The sequence below is a fragment of the Elephas maximus genome, chromosome 5 (genome assembly GCF_024166365.1).
Source record: "Elephas maximus indicus isolate mEleMax1 chromosome 5, mEleMax1 primary haplotype, whole genome shotgun sequence".
Classification (NCBI taxonomy): Eukaryota; Metazoa; Chordata; class Mammalia; order Proboscidea; family Elephantidae; genus Elephas; species Elephas maximus.
Window position 1 is genome coordinate 18,038,395 of NC_064823.1, and position 23,618 is coordinate 18,062,012.

At 38.4% G+C, this 23,618-nt stretch overlaps 1 protein-coding gene across 1 annotated transcript in view; it reads right to left on the reverse strand.

The window, feature by feature from the left end:
- INTU (inturned planar cell polarity protein) overlaps window positions 1–23,618 on the reverse strand; it is an 85,471-nt gene that overhangs the window by 19,610 nt on the left and 42,243 nt on the right. Inside the window, exons 5-9 of the mRNA XM_049885364.1 lie at window positions 22,956–23,074; window positions 19,666–19,755; window positions 13,822–13,899; window positions 9,351–9,540; window positions 5,466–5,519 (exon numbers count right to left, since the gene is read on the reverse strand). Coding sequence (XP_049741321.1) covers window positions 5,466–5,519; window positions 9,351–9,540; window positions 13,822–13,899; window positions 19,666–19,755; window positions 22,956–23,074 — 531 coding nt within the window. The remainder of the gene's footprint in view (window positions 1–5,465; window positions 5,520–9,350; window positions 9,541–13,821; window positions 13,900–19,665; window positions 19,756–22,955; window positions 23,075–23,618) is intronic.

The window sequence follows — 23,618 nt, forward strand, 5'->3', positions numbered from 1 at the left end:
GAGAAAGCCTTCCCCGAGAGCCAACACCCTGAATTCAGACTTCTAGCTTCCTAAACTGAAAAAAATGTTTGTTACAGTCATCCACTTGTGGTATTTCTGTTATAGCAGCACTAGATAACTAAACAGTATCTATCCAATGATTACCGTTGTTGTTGTTAGATGCCACAGAGTTGGTTCTGACTCATAGTGACCCTATGTACAATAGAATGAAACACTGCCCGGTCCTGCGCCATTCCCACAATTGTTGCTATGTTTGAGCCCACTGTTGCAGCCACTGTGCCAATCAATCTCGTTGAGCATCTTCACCTTTTTTGTTGACCCTATCGTATTTTGAGTGCCTTTCAGCCTAAGGGGATCATTTTCCAGCACTATATCAGACGATGATCTCCTATTCATAAGGTTTTCACTGGCCAGTTTCTTTTACAGAAGTGTATTGCCAGGTCCTTCTTCCCAGCCTGTCTTAGTCTGGAAGCTCTGCTGAAACCTGTCTATCATGGGTGACTGTTATCTAGTGCTGCTATAACAGAAATACCACAAGTGGATTGCTTTAACAAATAGAAATGTATTTTCTCACAGTCTAGGAGGCTAAAGTCCAAATTCAGGATGCCAGCTCCAGGGGAAAGGCTTTCTCTCTCTGTTGGGTCTGCGGGAAGGTCCTTGTCATCAATCTTCCCCTGGTCTAGGAGCTTCTCAGTGCAGGGACCCTGGGTCCAAAGGATGCACTCCCCATCTGGCTCTTCATTCTTAGTGGTAGGAAGTCTCTCTCCCCCCCCACCCCCCAGCTCGATCCTCTCTTTTATATCCTTTGAGACTAAGGCAGCTCTGCTTCCTGTGCTCCTTGTCTCGTCAGCTTCTGCTTCCTGTTCTTTGGTCTATCAGTCCCTTGGCCCCTCGGGCCACTTGAGCTGGCCTGGCATCTACCCTGCTTGAGCAGGTGTTTCAAAGCTCTTTAGCTTTACTGATAAGTGTCTGGAGGTACCCTACTCTACCAGTAAACCTCGGCAGGAAGGCATTGAGCTCTCTTGCTTCTGTGAGTTGGCTCCCACACCATCTCATGCCAGTCTCCTGGTTTTGTTGCTGCTTCTCACCGTCTGCACTGTCTCTAGTGCTACAGCTCTCCTCACTTCCTCCTGAGCCCTCACCAGAGTTGTCTTCGATGTCCAAAATTCCCTCAACAGTCTCTTCAAGGCAATCTAGGCTTTTACTATTAGGCACTTTGAAACTCTTCCAGCCTCTACCCATTCAGTTTCAAAACCACTTCCACATCTTAGATATCTGTTAGACCAGTACCCCATTCCCGGTACCAAATAGGCTGGGTTCTCTAGAGAGACAAAACCAATGCAGTGTATAAATATCTATAGAGAGAGATTTATATAAAGGATATGGCTCACGTGGTTGTACAGGTGGGAAAGTCCCAAGTTCGTGGGTCAGGCTGGAGGCTTCTCCTGACTCACGTATCCACAGGTGCTGGCAAATCCAAGATCAGAAGGTCAAATAGCAGGCCTCTGGCTCACAGGCTGACAAATCCCAAGATCGGGAGGTATGACAGGAGGTAAGCTGCTAGCTCAAGTCCCAAGAACCAGAAGTCAGATGAACAGGAGCCAGCTACAGGGGCCAGCTGCAGGATCCAGAGCGAGCTAAAGCCCCGAGCCTTGCCAGAAAGTCTGCCTATATTGGATGCAGGTCACATACCCAAGGAAACTCCCTTTTGACTGATGGGTTACTCACAGCAGATCCCATTATGTAGGTGATCACATGGTATTAGATCTTATCATGGAAGTAATTACATCATCATATGATTGCCAAACTACATCATAACTAACAAACTGATGAGAATCATGGCCCAGCCAAGCTGACACACAACTTTAATGATCACAGTGACCTTGCTGATATCTGAAATACTGGTGGTATAGCTTCCAGCATCACAGCAATGCAAGCACTACGGTATGACAAACTGATAGACAAATGATGATAATAATTAGTATCTAAATATTTTCCATTAGTGAAAAAAATATGACCTATGAAAAATTCAGCATGCTTAAGTTTCTGTTACTCTTACAAAGTATCTATTGATTCAAGATCTCAGTTAAGACTCCGCTCCCTGTTCATGCTAACATCCCTTCCCCACTTTCACCATCAACTTACTTAGAATGATCCACCCTCACTGCTTCTACTTCATTTCCCATTCACTTCTTACAAGACCTTTTAAAAATTTTTTTATTGTGCTTTAAGTGAAAGTTTACAAACCAAGTCAGTCTCCCACACAGAAGCTTATATATACCTTGCTACATACTCCCAATTGCTCTCCCCTTAATGAGACAGCCCGCTCCCTCCCTCCACTCTCTCTTTTCGTATCCATTTCGCCAGCTTCTAACCCTCTCTACCCTCTCATCTCCCCTCCAGGCAGGAGATGCCAACATAGTCTCAAGTGTCTACCTGATCCAAGAAGCTCACTCCTCACCAGCAACCCTCTCCAACCCATTATCCAGTCCAATCCCCGTCTGAAGAGTTGGCTTTGGGAATGGTTCCTGTCCTGGGCCAACAGAAGGTCTGGGGGCCATGACCACTGGGGTCCTTCTAGTCTCAGACCATTAAGTCTGGTATTTTTACAAAAAATTTGGGGTCTGCATCCCACCGCTCTTGTGCTACCTCAGGGGTTCTCCGTTGTGTTCCCTGTCAGGGCAGTCATCAGTTGTAGCTGGGCACCATCTAGTTCTTCTGGTCTCAGGATGATGTAGTCTCTGGTTCATGTGGCCCTTTCTGACTCTTGGGCTCGTAATTACCTTGTGTCTTTGATGTTCTTCATTCTCCTTTGATCCAGGTGGGTTGAGACCAATTGATGCATCTTAGATGGCCACTTGCTAGTGTTTAAGACCCCAGACACCTCCCTCCAAGGTGGGATGCAGAATGTTTTCTTAATAGATTTTATTATGCCAATTGACTTAGACATCCCCTGAAACCAGGGTCCCCAAACCCCCGCCCCTGCTACGCTGGCCTTCGAAGCATTCATTTTATTCTGGAAACTGCTTTCGGTTTAGTCCAGTTGTGCTGACCTCACCTGTATTGTGTGTTGTCTTTCCTGTCACCTAAAGCAGTTCTTATCTACTATCTAATTAGTGAGTACCCCTCTCCCACCCTTCCTCCCTCCCCTCTCTCGTAACCATCAAAGAACATTTTCTTCCCTGTTTAAACTATTTCTTGAGTTCTTATAATAGAGGTCTTATACAATATTTGTCCTTTTGCAACTGACTAATTTCACTCAGCATAATGCCTTCCAGATTCCTCCATGTTATGAAATGTTTCACAGATTCATCAGTGTTCTTTACCAATGTGTAGTATTCCATTGTGTGAATAACAAGAACTTTTATTACTCAAATTTTAAACATATTTAAAAATACAATAGTATAATCAGCCCTTACGTATTCATCAAGGAGCCTTAGTGGTGCAATGGTTAAGTGCTTGCCCACTAACCGAAAGGTTGGCGGTACGAACCACCAAGTGGCTCTTTGGGAAAAAGACCTGATGATCTGCTCCTGTAAAGATTATAGCCTAGGAAATCCTGTGGGGGCAGTTCTACTCTGTCACGTGGGGTCAGCATCAGTTGAAAGTTGACTCGATGGCACCTGAGAACAACAGCAGGTAGGCATCGTTACCCACCAACTATTACCAGTGCATGCTCAGCTTGTTTCAGCTACATTCCTCTCTCCTCACCTCCATCCCCACTCCGCTAAAATAGAAACTCTTAAAAACATATAACTGTAATACCATTATCACATCTAAAGAATTATTCTCATCTAAAGTCCAGTCATTAGTGTTTATATTCCTTTTGACTGTCTCATGTTTTTAAAAAATTTGTTTGAATCAAGACCAAATAAGTGCCACACGTTACAAGTGATTAAATATGTTTCCTAAGTTTCTTGAAACCTATAGGTTCTCTCTATACTTCCTCTCCCCACCACCCCCAATTTATTTGGTGAACAAACTGCAGCATTGTCCTGTGCCATTTCCCAGTCAGGATTTAATGACTGTACACTCACTCCCCTCTGAGGTCATTTAACATGTCCCTTCTTTGCTGTATTTCCCACAGTTTAGTAGTTAGATCTTGAGGCCTGACCAGGTATATCTCATAGATGCTTTGTGTACTTCCACCAGTAGGGACACACTACCTGATTGTCTCTAGTTGTGATGTTAACCACTACTGATTATCATTCCCTAGATCTATTAATTCATTGGGGAACTGCAAATCGGTGATATTTCAATTCTGTCATTCTTTCTTCATGTGTTAGGTAGAATATTTCTATAAAGAAAACTCCTCTCCATCTCTATTTGGGGGCACTCGTGATTCAGTGGTTAAGCATTTGGCTGCTAACCAGAAGGTTAGCAATTCACATCTACGAGCTGCTCCTTGGAAACTCTATGGGGCAGTTCTACTCTGTCCTGTAGGGTCACTACGAGTTGGAATTGACTCAGTGGCAATGGGCTTAACCTAGAGGTATGGTTCAGATAGGAAAAACAGGATAAATGTTTGATTATTTTCCTTTATTTACCTGTTTTCACAATAACAAGTTGGTTCCCCTGCATCTTCTGAGACTGGCCAATATTTTTTTAAGTATCCTTATGAATTCATGGACTTAAATACATGTGATATGTTTTAATCCATTGCAGTTACTATCCATATTTAGATGCTCAAGTGGGAGCTGATTCAAATTGTCAGACAACTTGAAGCCTACTATAACCCTAGTAATTTTTTTTAAAGCTTCCCGGATTTCTGACTTGACAAGATATTCCCAGGCTTATTTTGTACAGTTCTCTGAGGAGTCCTAGTTCCCCTTAGTGCGTAAGTTATTTGGAGACAATGGCCTTGGTATAAGCAGTGCTCATAGCTACCAGGATGGTCATTATTTCAAGACCATTTCAGTGGACGGAGCTAGGAAATATTTTTAAAAGATAAGAAACATATTTATACTTCCAATTTAAATTTAAATCTTCAGGGTTTTTACTTAATCTTACATCTGTATCTCCTTTCGGTTCTTAATAACACCAATGTAATTAATCATTTTTTTATCCCATAATAGACATTGTGGAGGAAACCCTGGTGGTGTAGTGGTTAAGAGCTATGGCTGCTAACCAAAAGGTCTGCAGTTCAAATCTACCAGGCACTCCTTGGAAATCATACGGGCAGATCTACTCTGTCCTATAGGGTCGCTATGAGTTGGAATCAACTTGATGGCAACGGGTTTTTTTTTTTAATACACTGTGGAACAAATATTCGCAACTGAGTAGAAAATCTTAAGGTAAGCGAAACAGATTTTGTCTTATGTAGTATTAAACAAAACAGAGACCTAATGTGCATCTCAAGATTATTACACGTCCATATGATGCTTGGTAAATATTTAGAATAAGGACTGATTGACAAAATAAGAAATCAACATTGAGATGTTCCTAAAATCCACTCCTTCTCTTACCAGTTCTGCAAAATCTGCAGCTTCCAAGTTACTCAATGCTGTGTCTAATTCCACCTATGCGGAAAAAAAAAAAAAAAAGTAACACGAACATTTGCCTCATATTATTTTTCAGTTAACAGTCATATAAAAAGTGCTCAATAACTATTTGAAGAACTGAATTAGTATCTTGTTCCTTTGTGTTACTTAAGAAATGTCCTGAAATGAAACATCTTGTTTTTAAGCTTGGTAATCACCAAAATAGAAATACTTAACATATATCCTTTTTTAATTAAATCTCAAATACTGTCAATAGGGTTTCCCTATATTCAGCGTAAAACAATTTATGAGGTTCAAGAATTGCTGTTGCAGTTTTAAGGTTAAAAAAAAAAAAGAAAGAAAAGAAATTAACCCATTTGACTTCTTAGAGGAAGATGAAAATCAATCTTAATGTAGCTAACATATTTTCAGTTGCTTTTGTTTTTCCCCTTCTTGTATAGTTCTTTACAGTTGTATTCTTGGAAAATATCAGCATTCTTCCCTATATCTCTCCTAGACACAATATTTTGTATAAAAGGGCTTTCGATCTTTATTCATGGATTAAAACATGAAGGCAAGTGTTCCCCTGGAACCTGGCACAGTTTAACTACCCTACAGAGGTTATTAAAAAAAATCTCTTAGACTCTGGCTTTTGTTTCTATGGAAACTTCCGAAATCCTTTCATGTGTTACCTTTGTTCTTCCTTAAAGCATTCACAATTTAAAAACAGAATTAAACTGAAACCGGCAGTTTAATCTGTAACATACACACACACACACACACACACACACATAAATTTAAAACTTTTAGCAATTGAAGCTGATAGCATACATGCTACTTGTGAAAAATAATTTTTTTCTTAAGGCCAAGACGTTCTCTGCAGGACTATGCTTCACAAACAGTGCCTCACCGAGATGACAAAAGCTTTTGTAACATTAGTCATGCCTTTCAGTGCTTTTTACACAGTATGACTTATTACTCATTTGTGATCTACATTTACTACCATCTTTTTTTTTTTTTTTAGCAAATACCTCACGTTCTCTTTGGCTACAGCTTCTCTTGTGAGAAATTACAGGGCAAAAAGAAAATTACTGACTTGTGATTTTTCATCTCAGAAACTGTTCAATGAGTTGCTATTCCTGCTACTGAAGTCTATAGGCTAATGCACAAGGTTACTGCAACTATCCCTTCACAGTCCTGAAGAGAAATGGTTAAGTATATTTTCTTTTAATTTTTCTAGTATACTGTAGGAAAACAGTAAAAAGAGAGGAGGAAGAGAGGGAGAACTCTGACAAATAGAAAAAGAAATTCTCAAATACCTGAGAAAGGAAAATGAAGTGAGACTTCATCATGTACTAAATGCAGAGCAAAATTTTTTTTCAAGTTAAAAAAACCAAAACATTTCCACCTAAAATTAACCAGGCAGAAGCTATATCACACACTTCTTTGAGTTCTTAAGCCATAAAATTCCTTAATATTTTCCATTACAGGATATATAGTCAATAAGACCTACTATTTAAATAAGAAATCCCAAAAGAGATAAAGAAAGTATATAAGTTCTTTGAGTTTGCTGGTAAAAATGAAACAAAAACTTCAAGGGTTATTATGTTATTCAAATTTTACATTCATCAAAGAGACCTTCAGGCACTTTATCTGACGGACGGTATCTGCACTTTCCAAAAATATCATTAATGCTTCTGATCAAATTACAAAATGTAGAAAATGTCTAGCTATATCTTATTTCATATGTATTAATCATGAGTCCCTGCATGGTGCAAACGTGTAGGCACTGAATTATTAGCTGAAAAGCTGGTGCCTCAAAATACAGGCCTGGTGATCTGCTTCCAAAAGGTCACACACAACCTTGAAAACCCTATGGAGCAGTTCTCCTCTGCACACATGGAGTCGCCATGGGTTGGAACTGACTTAATGGCAACTAACACCAAAAACATGTATTAATCTTGTATACCTAAAGGATAGGAGTCCTTGAGTTGTGCAAATGGTTAACATTTGACTGCTAAGTGAAAGGTTGAAGGTTTGAGTCTACCAAAAGGCACTTGGAAGAAAGGCCTGGCAATCTATTCCCAATAATCATTCCTTGAAAACCCTAGGGGGCACAGTTCTACTCTGAAACACATGGGGTCACCATGAATCAGACTTCACTCGATGGCAACTGGTCAACTGGTACCCAAAGGATACCCAGAGGATTTTTTTAGAGTCCCCAAAGCATAGCACAATTCTGAGCATCTGGCACAAATGGAGACTGACCTCCACACAGTAGTGGTTAGACTTAACAAGGATAAAAAACCTTTTCAATCAAAGGTATACTAAATTTAAGGGAAAAAAATTCATATAAAAAAGAAATCTGAATATAAGAGGTGGCTTTTACCATGGGATCTATAAGACCAAAACAGGCTGTATTTTAAAATGTCTTAAACTTCTTAAAGGGAAGACAGTATTTAATCCCAGGGTAACCAAAGCCTAAAGGCATTACATCTAAAAACATTAAGTATTCTGTTACAGCAGAAAGAGAAGACTACACATTTTGAGGCAAGAGCTTTCCCCACTGAGGAGATTCTGAGACAGGGGAAAGAACCTGGGTAACTGCAAGACCAGAATGGAGGGCTTCATGATGCAGGCCTAGTGCCTTTCAGAGGAAAACTGTCCCAGGCTGGACATGAGACAGGATACACACCTAGGTGTCTTTCTAATTTAAAGTTCCTATGACAATACTGGTGAGGGTTGAATTAGACTATCACTATACTTTTTGGTTTTTACATGATTTATGAAAATGGTAACCAGTGGCCTGTGACATCAAAAGATGCATTAACAGGCAGTTGACAGAGGTAAGGAAAAATACAAACAGCAGAAGGCAAAGTTGCCTTTCAAGTAATAATTAGAATACCCCTAAGAACTACAAGTACGATTTGCCAGGCGCAGTTCTAAGAACTTTACATGTAATAACTCACAACTCTGTGAACTAAAAAAAAAAAAGTCCCCATCTTACAGATGAGGAAACTGAGCAAAGAGACTGAGATAACTTAAATTATCAAATTGTCAAAAAGGCATTTATTTGATAATACATTGCAGAATTTCATGAACAGGAGAAGAGAATCTTGATGTGGGTTTTTACTACAGTGTAACCTGAGTTTCATCATAGGAGCTAGCTATGGCACAGTGCCTCATTTAATACTAATACAAGTGCTGTGGCTACATAGATTGATTATACCATGATCTACACTGACAAAAATTTCTGAACTGATCTCCATCATTCAACAGCAGAGTTATTCTGGGTACAAAGATATGACTAAGATCAAACTGGTAATACTTAACCATCACCAAGTTCTTCACTTTGGGAAGTTAAGCTGTCTATGGAATAATCCAATAGCTATTCACATATGTTCACAGACAGAAAGATTTTACTATTATCAGTGGCATCTGGTATGAGTCGGAATCGACTCGACAGCAGTGGGTTTGGTCTTTTAAATAAGGATATTGCTTGTTAGTCCATCATTTTGTCCAATTTTATCTGTGTATAAACATAATCCTAACTTGGTAACCTTGCATTATAAAATCAAAGTCACAAAATTTAAAAGTAAGACACGCCATGTATTCACGATTTCTGAAAAGTATTCTAAGTTTGTACAAAGCTTACATGTTGAAATTTAAGATGCAAGAGCTAACTTCTATTTAGAAAGAATAATTTGTCTTTCAAAATTCACTGCACTGGAATTCCTACTTCACCAATCAATTGCCTCATGGATATTTATCCATAAAACAGAAAATAACAAAAAGCCTAAGGAAAAAAGAGAAGACAAAGGGACTACAAGGCTACTTGGTCTGATTCTTGTTGATAACACCTAAGATTACCTTGATCTCCCACGGAAGTGTGAGCCACCGAACTCCAGGAAGGTTGTCTAGAAGCACTGCACTGGAAGCGTCATACTGTTGTGCACTGTGACTGGCATTTGAATGCAGCTTAGTAGGCTGAAGTGCTCTTTGAAAGAACAAGTTGAAAAAATGATCCAAACGAGGAACATTCTCAACCTGGCAGAATGCACTGAAGAAACAAGAAATGTGTAAGTCAGAACAACCTATGGAACCAGTGGTCGTCTCTGTATGCTCCTAAGGGGACTGAATCTCTTCCATCTACACAGGCTCTCCTCCTCGACTTCCTCCCTTATTAAGAATCACTGCTCTGATTTTACTGACGGAGTGTGTCTTGATCATCACCATTATCATCATCATCATCATGGCAAATACTTATTGCATGTGCACTATATGACACGCGCTGCACTAACGCTTTACGTGTATTAACTTCTCTAATCCTCCTAATTTCACCAGGTAGACACTTTTAGCCTTTCCATTTTACACAGCAAAGAAATTGCAGCTCAGACTAGTAAACAACTTGTCCAAAATTATACAGCTAGTAAATAATGCAGCTGGATTTGAACCCGGGTCTAACCACATTTCTCAATCTTAACTAGAATATTGAGAGAAGCTTTGCTAAAATCAAACTATACCACGTCTATAGCTTAACCCAGCTAGTAACCCTATTAAAAGAGCAAATGAGGCTAATTTTGAAGGACTTGTCTTAGGTGAACCCATGCTAGCACTTGGGCAGGCAAAATTTTGAAGTGGAGAAAATCTGACTTTGGTTACCCAGAACTCTAGTCCTTATTTTATGCCATTCAATCTTAATGAAGTTACCTCCTCACTAGAAGTAGAAAAAGAGTCATAGGTGATCCTCATTACTTGAGTCCGTATTTCAGAACTTGCCTGCTTGTTAAAATTTATTTGTAACCTTAAAATCAATATGTGTGGCACTTTTGTGGTCATCCATGGATATGTGCACAGTAGTGAAAAAACTGAGTTGCCTGACGCATGCATTCCTAGTTGAGGTTGAATAAGGCAATGCTCTGCCTTCTTGTTTCAGTTCTCATACTGTAAACAAGTATGTCATTTTTTGTGGTCTATCTAATGCCATTTTTTTTGTTTTGCATTTTTGTGCTTATTCTTGGTAATCACACTATTAAAAACGGCCCCCAAGTATAGTGTTGAAGTGCTGTCTAGTGGTCCTAAGTGCAAGAAGGCTGTGATATGCTTTACAGAGAAAATAAGAAGGTTAGGTAAGCCACAGTCAGCCATAAGTTACAGTCCTTTGCCTATTAGTTTAATGTTAATCAACAATACACATTGAGTAAGGTACATTTAAACAGAAATACATGTAAAACAAGGTTGTGCACTGATCAGCTGATGAAAACATGACCAATGGCTCGCAGGAACCTACCCCCGTATTTTCTCTAGGAGCAATGGTTCAGTATCTATTCATTCTGTGTTTGTGGCAACTTTATAGACTCCAACTACTGCAAATAATGGGAACTGACTGTACCATTTCAGTACTATTAAGGCACTGAGCAGATCCCCACTGCAAAGCTAAAGGTGGGAAGCAAGATCTTAGGAAAGAAGATAAACCTGAAAAGTAGGGAGGCCTAGAAGACAAACTGCTCTAGTATGCAGAACGTGCCCATCATGGCTGGAGGTGGAAAAAGACAAAAAAAGTTCTTTCTCTTTGCTTAGTGTTTTTCTCCTTATTTATTTCTGTTTCTTTTAGGAGTGCACCCCCTGGGGAATCTGAGAGAAGAGAGAAGACCTACCATGTATTTATAGAATAAATACCCTATACTTCTTCTTGGCATTTTGGGAGAACGGGCCAGATCTCAGCAGAGCAGTTCCAGTCTGTGCTACAGTTGTCCAAATGAAGGTGTGACTGCGTATAATCACTTGGGTCGTTTGTTACACATGCAGATTCAGGTGCCACTCCCAGAGATTCGTCTTAAGAGGTCTGTGATAGGAACCAATTATCTGCATATCTAACAAGTACCCAGGTTATTTACTTATAAGGTTGAGCTAATACTGGTGAACACTGATTTAAACCTTGGAAAAAGCAGGTCTTTAGAAAAGGATATAGGCCGGGCATTAGGATTTCTGCTTTCTGTACCTGCTATGAAGAAATTCTCTCACATTTACCACTAAAGAAATTGGTCACATCAGAATATAGTAGTGGTTATATTACTATTTTACTGATATAATATATGAGACCCCTCCCCTGCCAAAAAAGAAAAAAAATCAAAACAATGGATTAAATGGAAAATCTAATTAAGAATGATGAGTTTTGGCTTCTGTGCCTTGTTCTGTACCCTTTACTTCTCACTCACCCACCTAGAAAGTAAGGAATATCCCAGTTAACTTTGCTTGGACAGCTCAGTCTTAGGGAAATCGTTAAGAAATTCACTCTGCCCGTATTTTTTATCCTATGCATTTAGGAGAGGGTACTATGGAAGAACAGCAGGGCTAACACAAGTGGCACGTCTAAAACAGAATGGGCTAAAGTGTGTTACTACATACAGGTAGTCCCCAACTTATGATGGGGTTCTGTTCCAATGACTCCGACATAAGTCAGTTCTGACCTAAGTTGAATATCTCATTTTTTTTTTTTTTTTTAGTTTTCGTTATTATTGCCTTTTATCATCGGTGTCTGTTTTATAAATCTGGTCTTTAAAGTCTTTGGGGGTGGAAACGTTACCTCTGAGAATGATAACATCAGCAAATTACACACTGCAACACTGAATGTAGTACATATTACTAATGATAAAATGTACCAAAAAAAAAAAAGGACAGTTGTAAATGCAGTTAGTCATAATTAAATACATCGTAAATTGGGGACTACCTGTAATTCGTTTTCTGTGGCTCAAAAAACTAACCAGTTCATAACTTAAAAAAGAAAACTATATAGATCTTAGCTGGGTATCCCTGGATTATTTTTCAATGTATTTATTAAATAATATACTAAATAAGTCTTTGAACTTTTTGGTCTTTTCCTAATTTTTTTTTCACAATGGGCCTTTGATATCTTTCATAAGCAGAGAAAAATCTTATTATTAAAGAATTTATTGAGAAATGATTATCAACAACATATTGTAGTCACACGAATTCTTGGTTTTAACAACTCAAAGGATCTCCACATTTATTATCTTAGTTTGCCCTTCAAACTCTCATTGAACAAGCAGAAACTAGCTGATTTGCTGCCATCTTGAGGATACTTCCAGATTCATGGAAGCTAAGTTTCACGATAAAATGCAGAGAAATTAAGAGCCCTTCCATGCCCCACCGGAATGTGCAGAACAACTCCAGCTGATTGTTTTCATATATGAAATTCATTGAAGGAATTTAATCTTTGATCAAGCTCTGGTTTTTGGGAAACAGTGTTAAGTACGGCAAAATGTAGCAAGGTTTGCACATCAGGTATAAATGTAAGGAAGTGGTTTATAACCACAATCCTTACTCTTTAATGGTTAAAAATTTCCTTCTTCATAAAAAGTAAAAGTAGAGTTTATGGATGCCCAGTCTTTTGTAGCTCAGACATTTGGCAAGTGCTGATAACTAACCATGTTTCAGACAGATGTGCCTCCTATCAGGCCCCTCCAGAGGTTTTCTCAGGTGGCACAGTCACAGAAAATTCCTTCATGCTGCTTTGAGAACAGCAACAACAAAATCCACTACTGAAAAGACAGCTGATACCACCCTGGCTCAGAAAAATATACAAACTGGTTTTGGATTTTTATATTGATAAACTCTCAAGACTTCGAAAGCAAAGGTATTATTTTAGTGCTTTGATGTAGTGGGACTTAACAAAAATACCACTAAGAGAAAAATCTATTTTCACCCATAATTTTGTTCGCTTATATGTTGAGCAGTTTACCTCAAATTTTCTCCTTTGAATTAACAGACGCATTACATTATATTGTAAAGTTTAAAAAGAAGGCAGCAGAATAATATGCATAACCATTTTTACCAGTGCAACCATATCTACTGGTAAAAAAAAGTATGTATATTCATATATTCATAAAGAAAATATATAAAAGATGAACATAAAGCTAGTCATTACCTTTCTGTACTGTATGTCTTTTAGCTATATTGTTTTTATGATAATAGTATATACATTTTTTATGAAAGCTGAGAAAAACACATTTAAAATCTTCTGACTGTTTTCTGTACCTGTATGAAGAAATGCTCTCACATTTGTCCTACAGCATTAGGTCAAATCAGAATATAGTTGCGGTTATACTACTCTTTCACTTAATATATGAGATTCTTACCCCCCCCCCCGCCAGAACAGTGAATTAAGTGGAAAATTGCTTAGAGTTGTAATAAATAAATAAAAGCAAATAATGACAGATGAGAAAAAAGAAAAGAAACAACTGTCTTGCCAAGCAAGGAGCAAGACGAAGCGGAAAAACTGGTTTAGAATCATATACTTAAAACTTGTGATTCAACTTACCTATCTAAAGAACCATACATAAATTTTAAAGTGTGGGCAGCATCTTCTATCATGTTCCTTAGCCGAGGAAGAGGAACTCTAAAAAATGCAAAAACACAGCTATTTATTTTATAGCAAAATCAAATGATCTATATCTAAAAGCAGCAGAACATTTTTACATTTTATATATAAAGGAGGTGAAAAGTGTGTCTGTCAGCTTTGTAGCTGCGTAAAAATGGCTGTTTACTGCATCAGCAATTTATCACCTTGAGGTCTACATTTGGGGTTTTAGCATGAGTCATATAGGGACTTTTTATAAGATCACAAATAGGCAAGTTATTTAACTTTCCTTAGGGCTCAGTTTCCTCATCTGTAAAATGGGGCCAAAAGTCACTAAGTACTTCTCAGGTTGATTCTGAGGATTAAATGAAATTAATGCATATAAAATACTTAGTGCAGTACCTGGGCCCACAGAAAGAAATGATAAATTCTTTATACTTTCCAGTATCGTGCAGATCTCAAATGAACCTCCAACTACATTTCTCTTTGTCACAGAAATGAAATGGAGAAAGGAAAGAAAGCAGGCCATGGAATTACATTTTCTCATTAAAGCCTTAGAATTCTGCAAGATAGGTCTTACTATCTCTGTTCGTGGATAAGAATCAACATAAATCCAATCCCCAATATGTGAGGATTAATCAAATCCCCACTTTCCCGCTTCTCAATCATCTCTAACACCAGTCCTCTGCACAGCACTCGCTCTCTCTGCCCTAGCCACCTGGAGTTACAGCAGACCTCATAAGTTAAAAGGACACTGTCCTTCAGACCGTCTACTAGGCTGCAAACTCAGCAGTCTGCACGACACCCTTACTTTTGACTTGCTGGGTTTTCTCACTAGCCCTTCAGGATGCCAGCCACAAGCTTAGGGGCCTCCCCTGGGCTCCCTCACCTTCGCCTGCTGGCTTCGGGTTTGATAATTCACTGGAATGATTTGCAGAAGTCACAGAAAGTACTATACCCACAATTATAGGTTTATTATAGTAAAAGGATACGAATCAGGATCATCATAAAGAAGAGATGCATGGGCGAGCCCTGGGAGGGTTCCAAATGTGGAGCTTCCATATCCCAAAGAGGGCATGTCAACCTCCCTTCACAAAATAGGAAGCTCTCAGAGCTGCCGTATTCAGAGCTTTTACTGGTCACAATCATTATGTAGTCATGATTGAGGCCTCTTTGCATATGCATGATAGGTTAAATCATGCCTCCTGAGGTTAGCTAACATCCTTCTGGTCTGGCTAGCCCCCACTCATTACTCTGAGTACGAATCCTCAGGTGTGATCTGGACGTTTTAGATAATAAAGCCACCTGAGCAACTCAGGAAATTCCAAGGCTTATCTCTCAGGAACTAAGAACAAGGGCCAAACTTTGTTCTTCTTCTTCTTCTTTTTTTTTTTGGTTAAGGTCATTCATTACTGCACACCCTATTTGTTTTAGTTATGTAGTGCTGCTGTAACAGAAATACCACAAGTGGATGGCTTTATCAAACAGAAATTTATTCTCTCACAGTTTAAGAGGCTAGAAGTCTGAACTTATGGTGCTAGTTCCAGTGGAAGGCTTTCTCTCTCTGTTGGGTCAGGGGGAAGGTCCTTATCATCAATCTTCCCATGATCTAGGAGCTTCTCAACGCAGCGAAGCACTTCGCTCTTGGCTCCTCTTGCTTGGTGGTAATGAGGTCCATTTCCTCTCTGCTCGCTTCTCTCTTTTCTATCTCAAAAGAGATTGACTTAACATACAACCTAGTCCTGTAGATTGTGTCCTGCCTCATTAACATCATAGAGGTTAGGACTTACAACACATAGGATAATTACATCAGGTCACAAAATGGAGGACAACCACACCATACTGAGAATCATGGCCTAGCCAAGCTGACACACATTTTTGGAGGATACAATTCAATCCACAACCCCATTATACCAATGGATAAACTGAGGTCCAAGAAGTGAAGTAACTAGTGCCAGGTCATAAAGGGAGTAGACTCTTTCAGCGAGCATACATCTTCTTCGTTATAAAGTTAATTCTCTCCACTACCCCACACTTCCTTCCTAGTTAAGTTCCCATTATTCAACGTGATCTTTGTGATCAAAAGAATGATCTTCCCTGTGAAAACACATGTTCCTGGACCATGATGAATCCCCCTCCAATCCTCTCTGGGGCAGCACTTTTTTCACCTAGCCTGTAAAAGGCAGAGGGAAACATACTGGCTGACAAGGGAAGAATCCCAGGGAGGCCAGTTCAATTACAAACCATGCACACAATGCTGCAGACACAAAGACATATAACTTGACACTGAGGAGGTGCTTGTACATGACTTCTCAATACTCCATTTCCCATTCTGAGTAAATGGGAATAATAATACCTACCTGTCATGGTTATGGGAAACAAGATGGTATAAAGAAAATAATCTGGTACAGACGGTTGGTTTGACCAGGGATGGATTACTCAATAAGCAAGGTAACATGCTTAGGGCATCAATAAAACAGGGGCACCAGTTGTCCAAAGTAAAGACCCATAGATGCCAAGCAGACAGGGCACAAGGGAAAGTGAGTGCCGCAATGGAAGGCAACTGGCAAGGCACTAAATGAAAATGCCAACTCCAACTCGTGAGAATGTGCTGGCTGGAGTTAAAGTTCATGCAGGGTCTTGACAGTGCCCACGTGCAAGGTTGTTTAAGCTTTGAGGCTCCTACCACTTCAACACCTTCATTGACATTTGTCTCCTATGGTCCCCTTGTACATAATTTAAAAATAAGTTACATCATGGATAGCTAAGACACACACACACATATGTATACATATATATAACTCACATATCCCATCTGAATGGATGAGTAAGCAGAGGAGAGGGGACCACAGGTGATCAGTGCTCAAGGGCCTCAGAGGCCGTAATTCGGCTCTGGGTTTAAGCATTAAGAGAGGAAGGGTAAAGAGGTGCCTAGGGTTTATTTTTGATTTGAAGCTCAGGATAAAGAATAAAGAGGATCGTCAAATTCATCCTGGTTTATTGAGCCAAGCTCTCTAAGAGAGGAATGATATAAATACTTAGGGAATTTCCCCCTCCCCCCATCAAGTATTAAAGATTGAGAAACTGGCTACAGGATCCCCTATGCAGCACAACCTTAGTCTGAAGCTCAGCACTGACAGTTTATCCTTTTCTGGCCTCAGGATAAAGCCTCTCCTGAAAACTGTATCTGTCTGCCTAACTAACTCGGCTGGTGGTGTCAGAGTATGTCTGGGCTGCCTCTGCTCAGTTCCTTAGCGGGGCTTCCTCTCCCGTCTCTAATTGCCTACGCTGCCTTTTTCTTACCATTTTACTTTCTGTTTCTTCTCTTTTGCCTTTTGAGCTACCACAAAGGTTTAAAGACAAATGTTTTACCTTGCCTCTACATCTTCAAGTACCTTATTCTAGATGTCCTCCAATTCTTGTAAACCCCTACTTTCAAAAAATACCTTAGTTGTTCATAGTTCTACCCACTGACACAAGGCAGTCTCCTAACAGGAGTCGTTTTTTAGACAGAAAAGCACATATTTGTTGGTTAAAGACAGTCACCATCTAGTACATGTCACAACAACATTATCTCCTTATGTTAAAAATTTTGAACCATACTTGCATGATATATCTCCTTCCGTGTAAAATTAAAATCACCCTCAAAACATAATCATTTTGATAATTTTTCACTACAGCCACCTTTGGAGTTCCTGTTTGTAGTATCAAAACGTGTCCACAAATTCTTTGATACTCCTCACTTCAAAAAGGTGGAGCTTAATTCCACTTCCCTAGAGTGTGGGAGTCCTGGTGGCACAGTGGTTATGAGCTTGGCTGCTAACGAAAACGTCGGCAGTTCAAATCTACCAGTCACTCCTTGGAAACCCTATGGGGCAGTTCTACTCTGTCCTATAGGACCACTATGAGTCAGAATCGACTTTATGGAAATGGGTTTGGTTTGGTGTTTTTAGAGTATGGGTGGGACTTAATAACTTGCTTCAAATGAATAGTATATGGTGGAAATGACTGGGCCATTTCTAAAACTAGGGTATAAATGGTGTTAAAGTCACCTCCTCCTCCTCTCTTTTGGATCACTTGCTCACAAGAAGCCAGCGACAGGTGGCTGGGACACTTGGGGAGCTCTATGGAAAGGTCCACATAACAAGGAACTGAGGCCTCCTGACAACAGGGGTGTGCTGACTCACCTTGTAGGCAGGTCCTCCAGCTCCAGTCAAGCTTTCAAATGACTATTCCTGGTCAACATTTTGACTACAGCCTCAAGAGAGACCCTGAGCCAGAACCATCCAGCTAAGTTGCTCCTTAATTCCTGGCCCACAAAAATATCTATGATATAATAAATGTTTACTGTTTTAAGTCCCTAAATTCTGGGGTAATCTGTTATATAACAATAGATAATACACTGTTATATATTGAAAGAAATCTGGTTAACAAAGTCATTCGTAATGGAAAATACTTGTATTTGTGTCGAGATTGAGATTTGGCTAAATAATGGATTTTTGTCCACCATTCTCTTCCTTGGTAAGCTCGATGCAACATAAAGAGAAAATTTATCTGAATTGGTATTCTCCAAATTTCTCTACAGTATTTGAGGTTTTTGAAATTACTATTTGGTAAACAGCATGCAAGAGTTATAAGGGTTAAATTTAAATAAAGGGCAAACTGCTGCTGTCGTGTGCTGCTGAGGTGATTCCGACTCACAGCAACCCCACAGGACACGGCAGAACCGCTCCATGGAGCTTCCGGGCTGTAGTAACCTTTAGGGGACAGATTGCCAGGCTTCTTCTCTTACAAAGCAGCTAGTAGGTTCGATCTGCCAACCTATTGATTAGCAGCTGAGTGTTTTAACCATTGGGCTACTAGGGCTTCTTAAGGGAAAACTAAAGTGTGTTTAATAGTTTAATAAAATTTGCTCGATTGCTTTTTAAAGTAGGCAAGAGTCTAAGTTACAACTTCTAAAAAATCATTGAACAGGGGACAGAAGACTAGTCTAAAAGGAGTTAAACTCTTCTCCCTGGGGCTGTTCTCTATATTCAACCTCCCTCCCCATCACCCAGTTTTTAATGGTTACTACATTGCATTAGCTAAGCAATATATTAGAATTCAGACAGACCCTCATTCAATTTCCGACTCTGCCTCTTGTTGATTATGTGACCTGTGGCAAGTTATTTAACCCTCTCTTCATTTTACTTTTCTCATGTATAAAATGGGCCCGTGATCACTAAATAGACCTCAGGATGATTTTGAAGATTATGTGAGATTAAGGAATGTACAGTACCTAAGGAAGTCAGTGGGCTCATGGTCAGCTTTTTATAAATGTCTATCCTGCTCTCACCTCCAACTACTGAAACAAGATATATTTCACAATACTTGCAAAAAAGTTGAGAGAAGAGAAGTCACGTCAGAGTTAAAGATTTATTGTTTTCCCAGGAGTGCTTAACATCAGGTAAAATACCATTCTCTTGACTCTTAATTGTCCAAATTCTCCAATATGCAAAATCGAAACGATGATACTGCCAAAAGTTTGAGCAGAGGACAAGCTCATCTCTCAGCCATCTCTGTAGTGGCCAAACCTCAGAGAAAAGTGTACTGACACTAACTGGTCCGGCTGAGCCCTCAAGGCATCTTTCTGTACTATCTATACCAAATGAATACAGGTAGCTATTATACTAGTGTAACCACCCCTGAATTCTATAACTGTTTAAGGAGTTTGCCTTTTGATGAAAATGTTATAATGTTAATGAGATAGACTTTGTCAACAGTATTTTAGAAGTGATTTGAAAGTAAACAAAAATCTCAACTTACTCTTCAGCAGGAAGGCCAATTAACAACAACTTGTCAGATTCTTTCCAATAAGCCACATGAATTTGTTTCCCGCTTAAAAGAAGGGAGGAGCTAAGAAAAAATAAAATCAAAACAAGGTTAGAATATCCTTAAGTATCATAAGATTATAAGCATTCATAAAAGATCTCGTATAGTGATTTAAGAACTGCGTGCTGAATAAGCAAATTTCTTGGCATATACCTAACCACTACACAGAAAAGGCAAGGGATTACCTCACAACAAAAATATATTCTAAAATATTAAACACACATACACACACAAACACACACACACGTCGATGTCAAACAAGAGTAGACCAATTCTAAATTAAAAAGTTGACATTCTTTTGCTAACATCAAGTGTTATATGCAGTTTTTTTCAACAGAAAACTCCCATCCTGGTTTTTAAATTTAACAAACCTATTCTGATTGCCTATTTAGGTACAAGATTTGCTAAAAGAGATTAAGAAGAAAGGAAGATGTGGTCCCAGCTCACAAGATGATAATTCATTATGGAACACAGATATATAAACAAGTAACCAAAATATATGTCCTTAGGTGGTGCAAATGGCTTATGCTAGGCTACTAAAAGGCTGGAGGTTCAAACCCACCCAGCAATGCCACGGAAGAAAGGCCTGGCAACCTGCTTCATTAAAGATTACAGCCAAGAAAACTCTATGGAGCAGTTCTACTCTGTAACACATGGGGTTACCATGAGTCAAAATCAACTTGACGGCAACAAGTTTTAACCAAAATATATGTCAAATTTAAATGTGTTCCCAGTGAAACATTTGGAGTGATGGACATATTCATTATCTTGATTGTGAGGATGCTTTCAATATATACACCTATGTCAACACTAATCAAATTATACATTTTACATATGTACAGTTTACTGTACTTCAATTATACTTCAGTGTAGGTAGAAAAAATTAAATGTTCTAAAAAGAGATACAATAATGAACTATGTAAATTTAGAAACACAATGATTCCTTCTCGTGGTGTGGGTAGGGGGTGGGAAGATCAGTTAAAAATATAGTTAGCATTTTTTTTCTTTAAATGAAAATACATAAATCAGTCTTTATCTGCGGAATCCTTAGGATATGGAGCACCTTCTATACTGCACTGGGTAAGCGTGTGAAATTTTAAATATTAATTACTAAATATATTTTTTTCAAAAAGAATACAATTTTTGCCTTAATAAAGTTTAAAAGCATATATACTCTTAGACCAATATTAGACTATTATAGCCACACTTTAATATCACTATGGTTTAAAAAAATTGTATACAACTAAAGCAACACACACATTGCTAAAGAACTCTTGAAATAATTTTCATATTTGTTTCTCAAAAAAATTTTTCTATGTCCATTTATTGCTTTCCACATGTAATTAATAACAAGATCTAAATATCAATAACATCTACCCTTTACAGGTTAAAAAAAAAAAGACAAAAAAATCCAAACTCATATGGAGAAACCTAAAACAAATTTCCTTCCTAATAAGATGGAAAAAAAGATGGGCAACATACTCCTATGAATGAAAATTTATACACTAAGTGGAGCCTCAGCTACTACTGTTTATAAACTAATATTTTCTATGTGTTATTGCTATGAGCCACTGAGTTGATTCCAACTCACAGCGACCCTATAGGACAGAGCAGAACTGCCCCATAGGATTTCTAAGGCTGTAATCTTCACAGGAGCAGACTGCTACATCTCTCTCCTTCAGAAGGGCCGGTGAGTTTGAACTGTCAGCCTTTCGGCTAGCTGCCAAGTGCTTAACCACTCCACCGCCAGGGCTCCTGTTTTCTATATACACTATATTAAAAGTCCCAGAGTTAAATCTGACTTTTACTTAGAAAAACAAGGAAATTTTTCTTTCTGTTGTCTTGCTATCTTGTAGGTGCTACCTCTTTTAACATCACAGAGGTATAATTTTTATCAGAAGATGGAAAAAGAAAAAAAAAAGCTAAACCCCAGAAAATCCAACTTGGTATTTTATCAGTTATCATGGGGTTTTTAAATTTGTGATAAACTTTCTTTGTAATTTCTATAATTGTTGAAATATTAAGGAAGGATAATGGTTTATAATCCTTAAATTTACGGTATGAAAAAGAGAAAACTCAGTAACTTTGGACCCTTCTCTTCATAAGTTAACATGGCATTTCAGAATCAGAGCTTGATAAAACAATATGGTCTGAGATAATCTGGCTCTATACAGACTATATGATTTGTTTTCTTTATTTTTCAAAAAGTTATTTGATATCAATGTTTGCCTATCCATCACCGAATAAAACTATCCATCACCAAAGAAAACTATCACTGAATAAAACTATCCATTCACTGAATCCAATACTGCGTGCTGAATAGCCCTCCTAAAGTATATTGTTCTGTATTTTTCTATCATTGTTCTAAGGGCAGAACATTTTCTAACTATATGAAAAATTCTGTATTCAGTCATTTTTACCAAATGCAAGGTATTGCCTAGCAACAATTAAGGGGGGGAAAAAAAACATGAAAAATCCATCTCAAAATCTTTAAATGTTCTTTTTTACGATGAATGCAACGCCATTTCTCTTCAATTTGTCATTCCTGGCGTAGTAGACCGTATGATTATCTGACTGAAAGTGGCCAATGCCAGTCCATTTCAGCTCACTAATGCCTAGGATATCAATGTTTATGTGTTCCATTTCATTTTTAATGATCTCCAATTTTCCTAGATTCATACTTTGCACATTCCGCATTCCAATTACTAATGGATGTTTGCAGCTGCTTCTTCTCATTTTGAGTCGTGCCACATCAGCAAATGAAGATCCTGAAATCTTTACTTTATCCACATCATTAAGGTCAACTCTACTTTGAGGAGGCAGCTCTTCCCCAGTCATATTTTGAGTGCTTCCAAACCTGAGGGGCTCATCTTCCAGTACTATATCAGACAATGTTCTGCTGCTATTCATGAGGTTTTCACCGGTTAATTTTTTTCAGAAGTAGACTGCCAGGTCATTCTTCCTGGTCTGTCTTAGTCTGGGAGCTCAAATGACATCTGTCTACCATGGGTGACCCTGCTGGTATTTGAATACTGGTGGCATAGCTTCCAGCATCATGCATGCCTGCACAGTACGGCAAATTGACAGACTCGTGGGGTTAATAATAGATACAATTATATTTGTATAATAGACATGGTTTTCCTTGTATTAGCTTTTCGTTTGTCAGAACCAAAGAAAAGAACTTGAAAGGAACAGAATTTAAGCTAATTAAAATCAGTTATTACCTGGTAACTTGTGTCCCAGTTACATTTTCCAGCATGTCACAGAGTGTGAGAAATATCCCTCTCACACTTTTAAGTTTCCGAGATGCTTCAGACACTGGATAATGATAAAGAATTTCCTGCTGTTAAATGAAAAGAAAGAGAAATCAAACCTCTAAATTTTTCACCCTTATTTTTGTCATGTAAAGTTCATGCTTTGTTTTAAGAAAAGAACAAAAAATGAATCCCTTCAGCATCAAATGCAGTTTTATTCAAACACAAGATACGCCTGGAATTTTAACTCACTAACTAGCATCTAAAACGTTACATCTGCAAAAAAGTTAGAGATTGTCAAAATTGGTTATGATACCAAAATATATATTGAGTAGGATACTGATTAGTTGGACTAATTAAAATGAATTTCACATGTTTTAAAACTTAATCTCCTTTACAAGAATTTCTAATACTAATATTTTATTATATTCCATTATGCAGATATTCTTACCCCTTGTGGTTACATATCCACATAGACACCACATGTAACTTTTAATTACTTTCATACTGACTTTTAAAAGATAATTTTCAACATCTTCAGGTGAAATAAATATTTATACCCAAAACAAGACTGCAATTAAACTTACAAAGTGGGAATACAAAACTAAAGAAGTACAGATAAGAAAGAAAGAA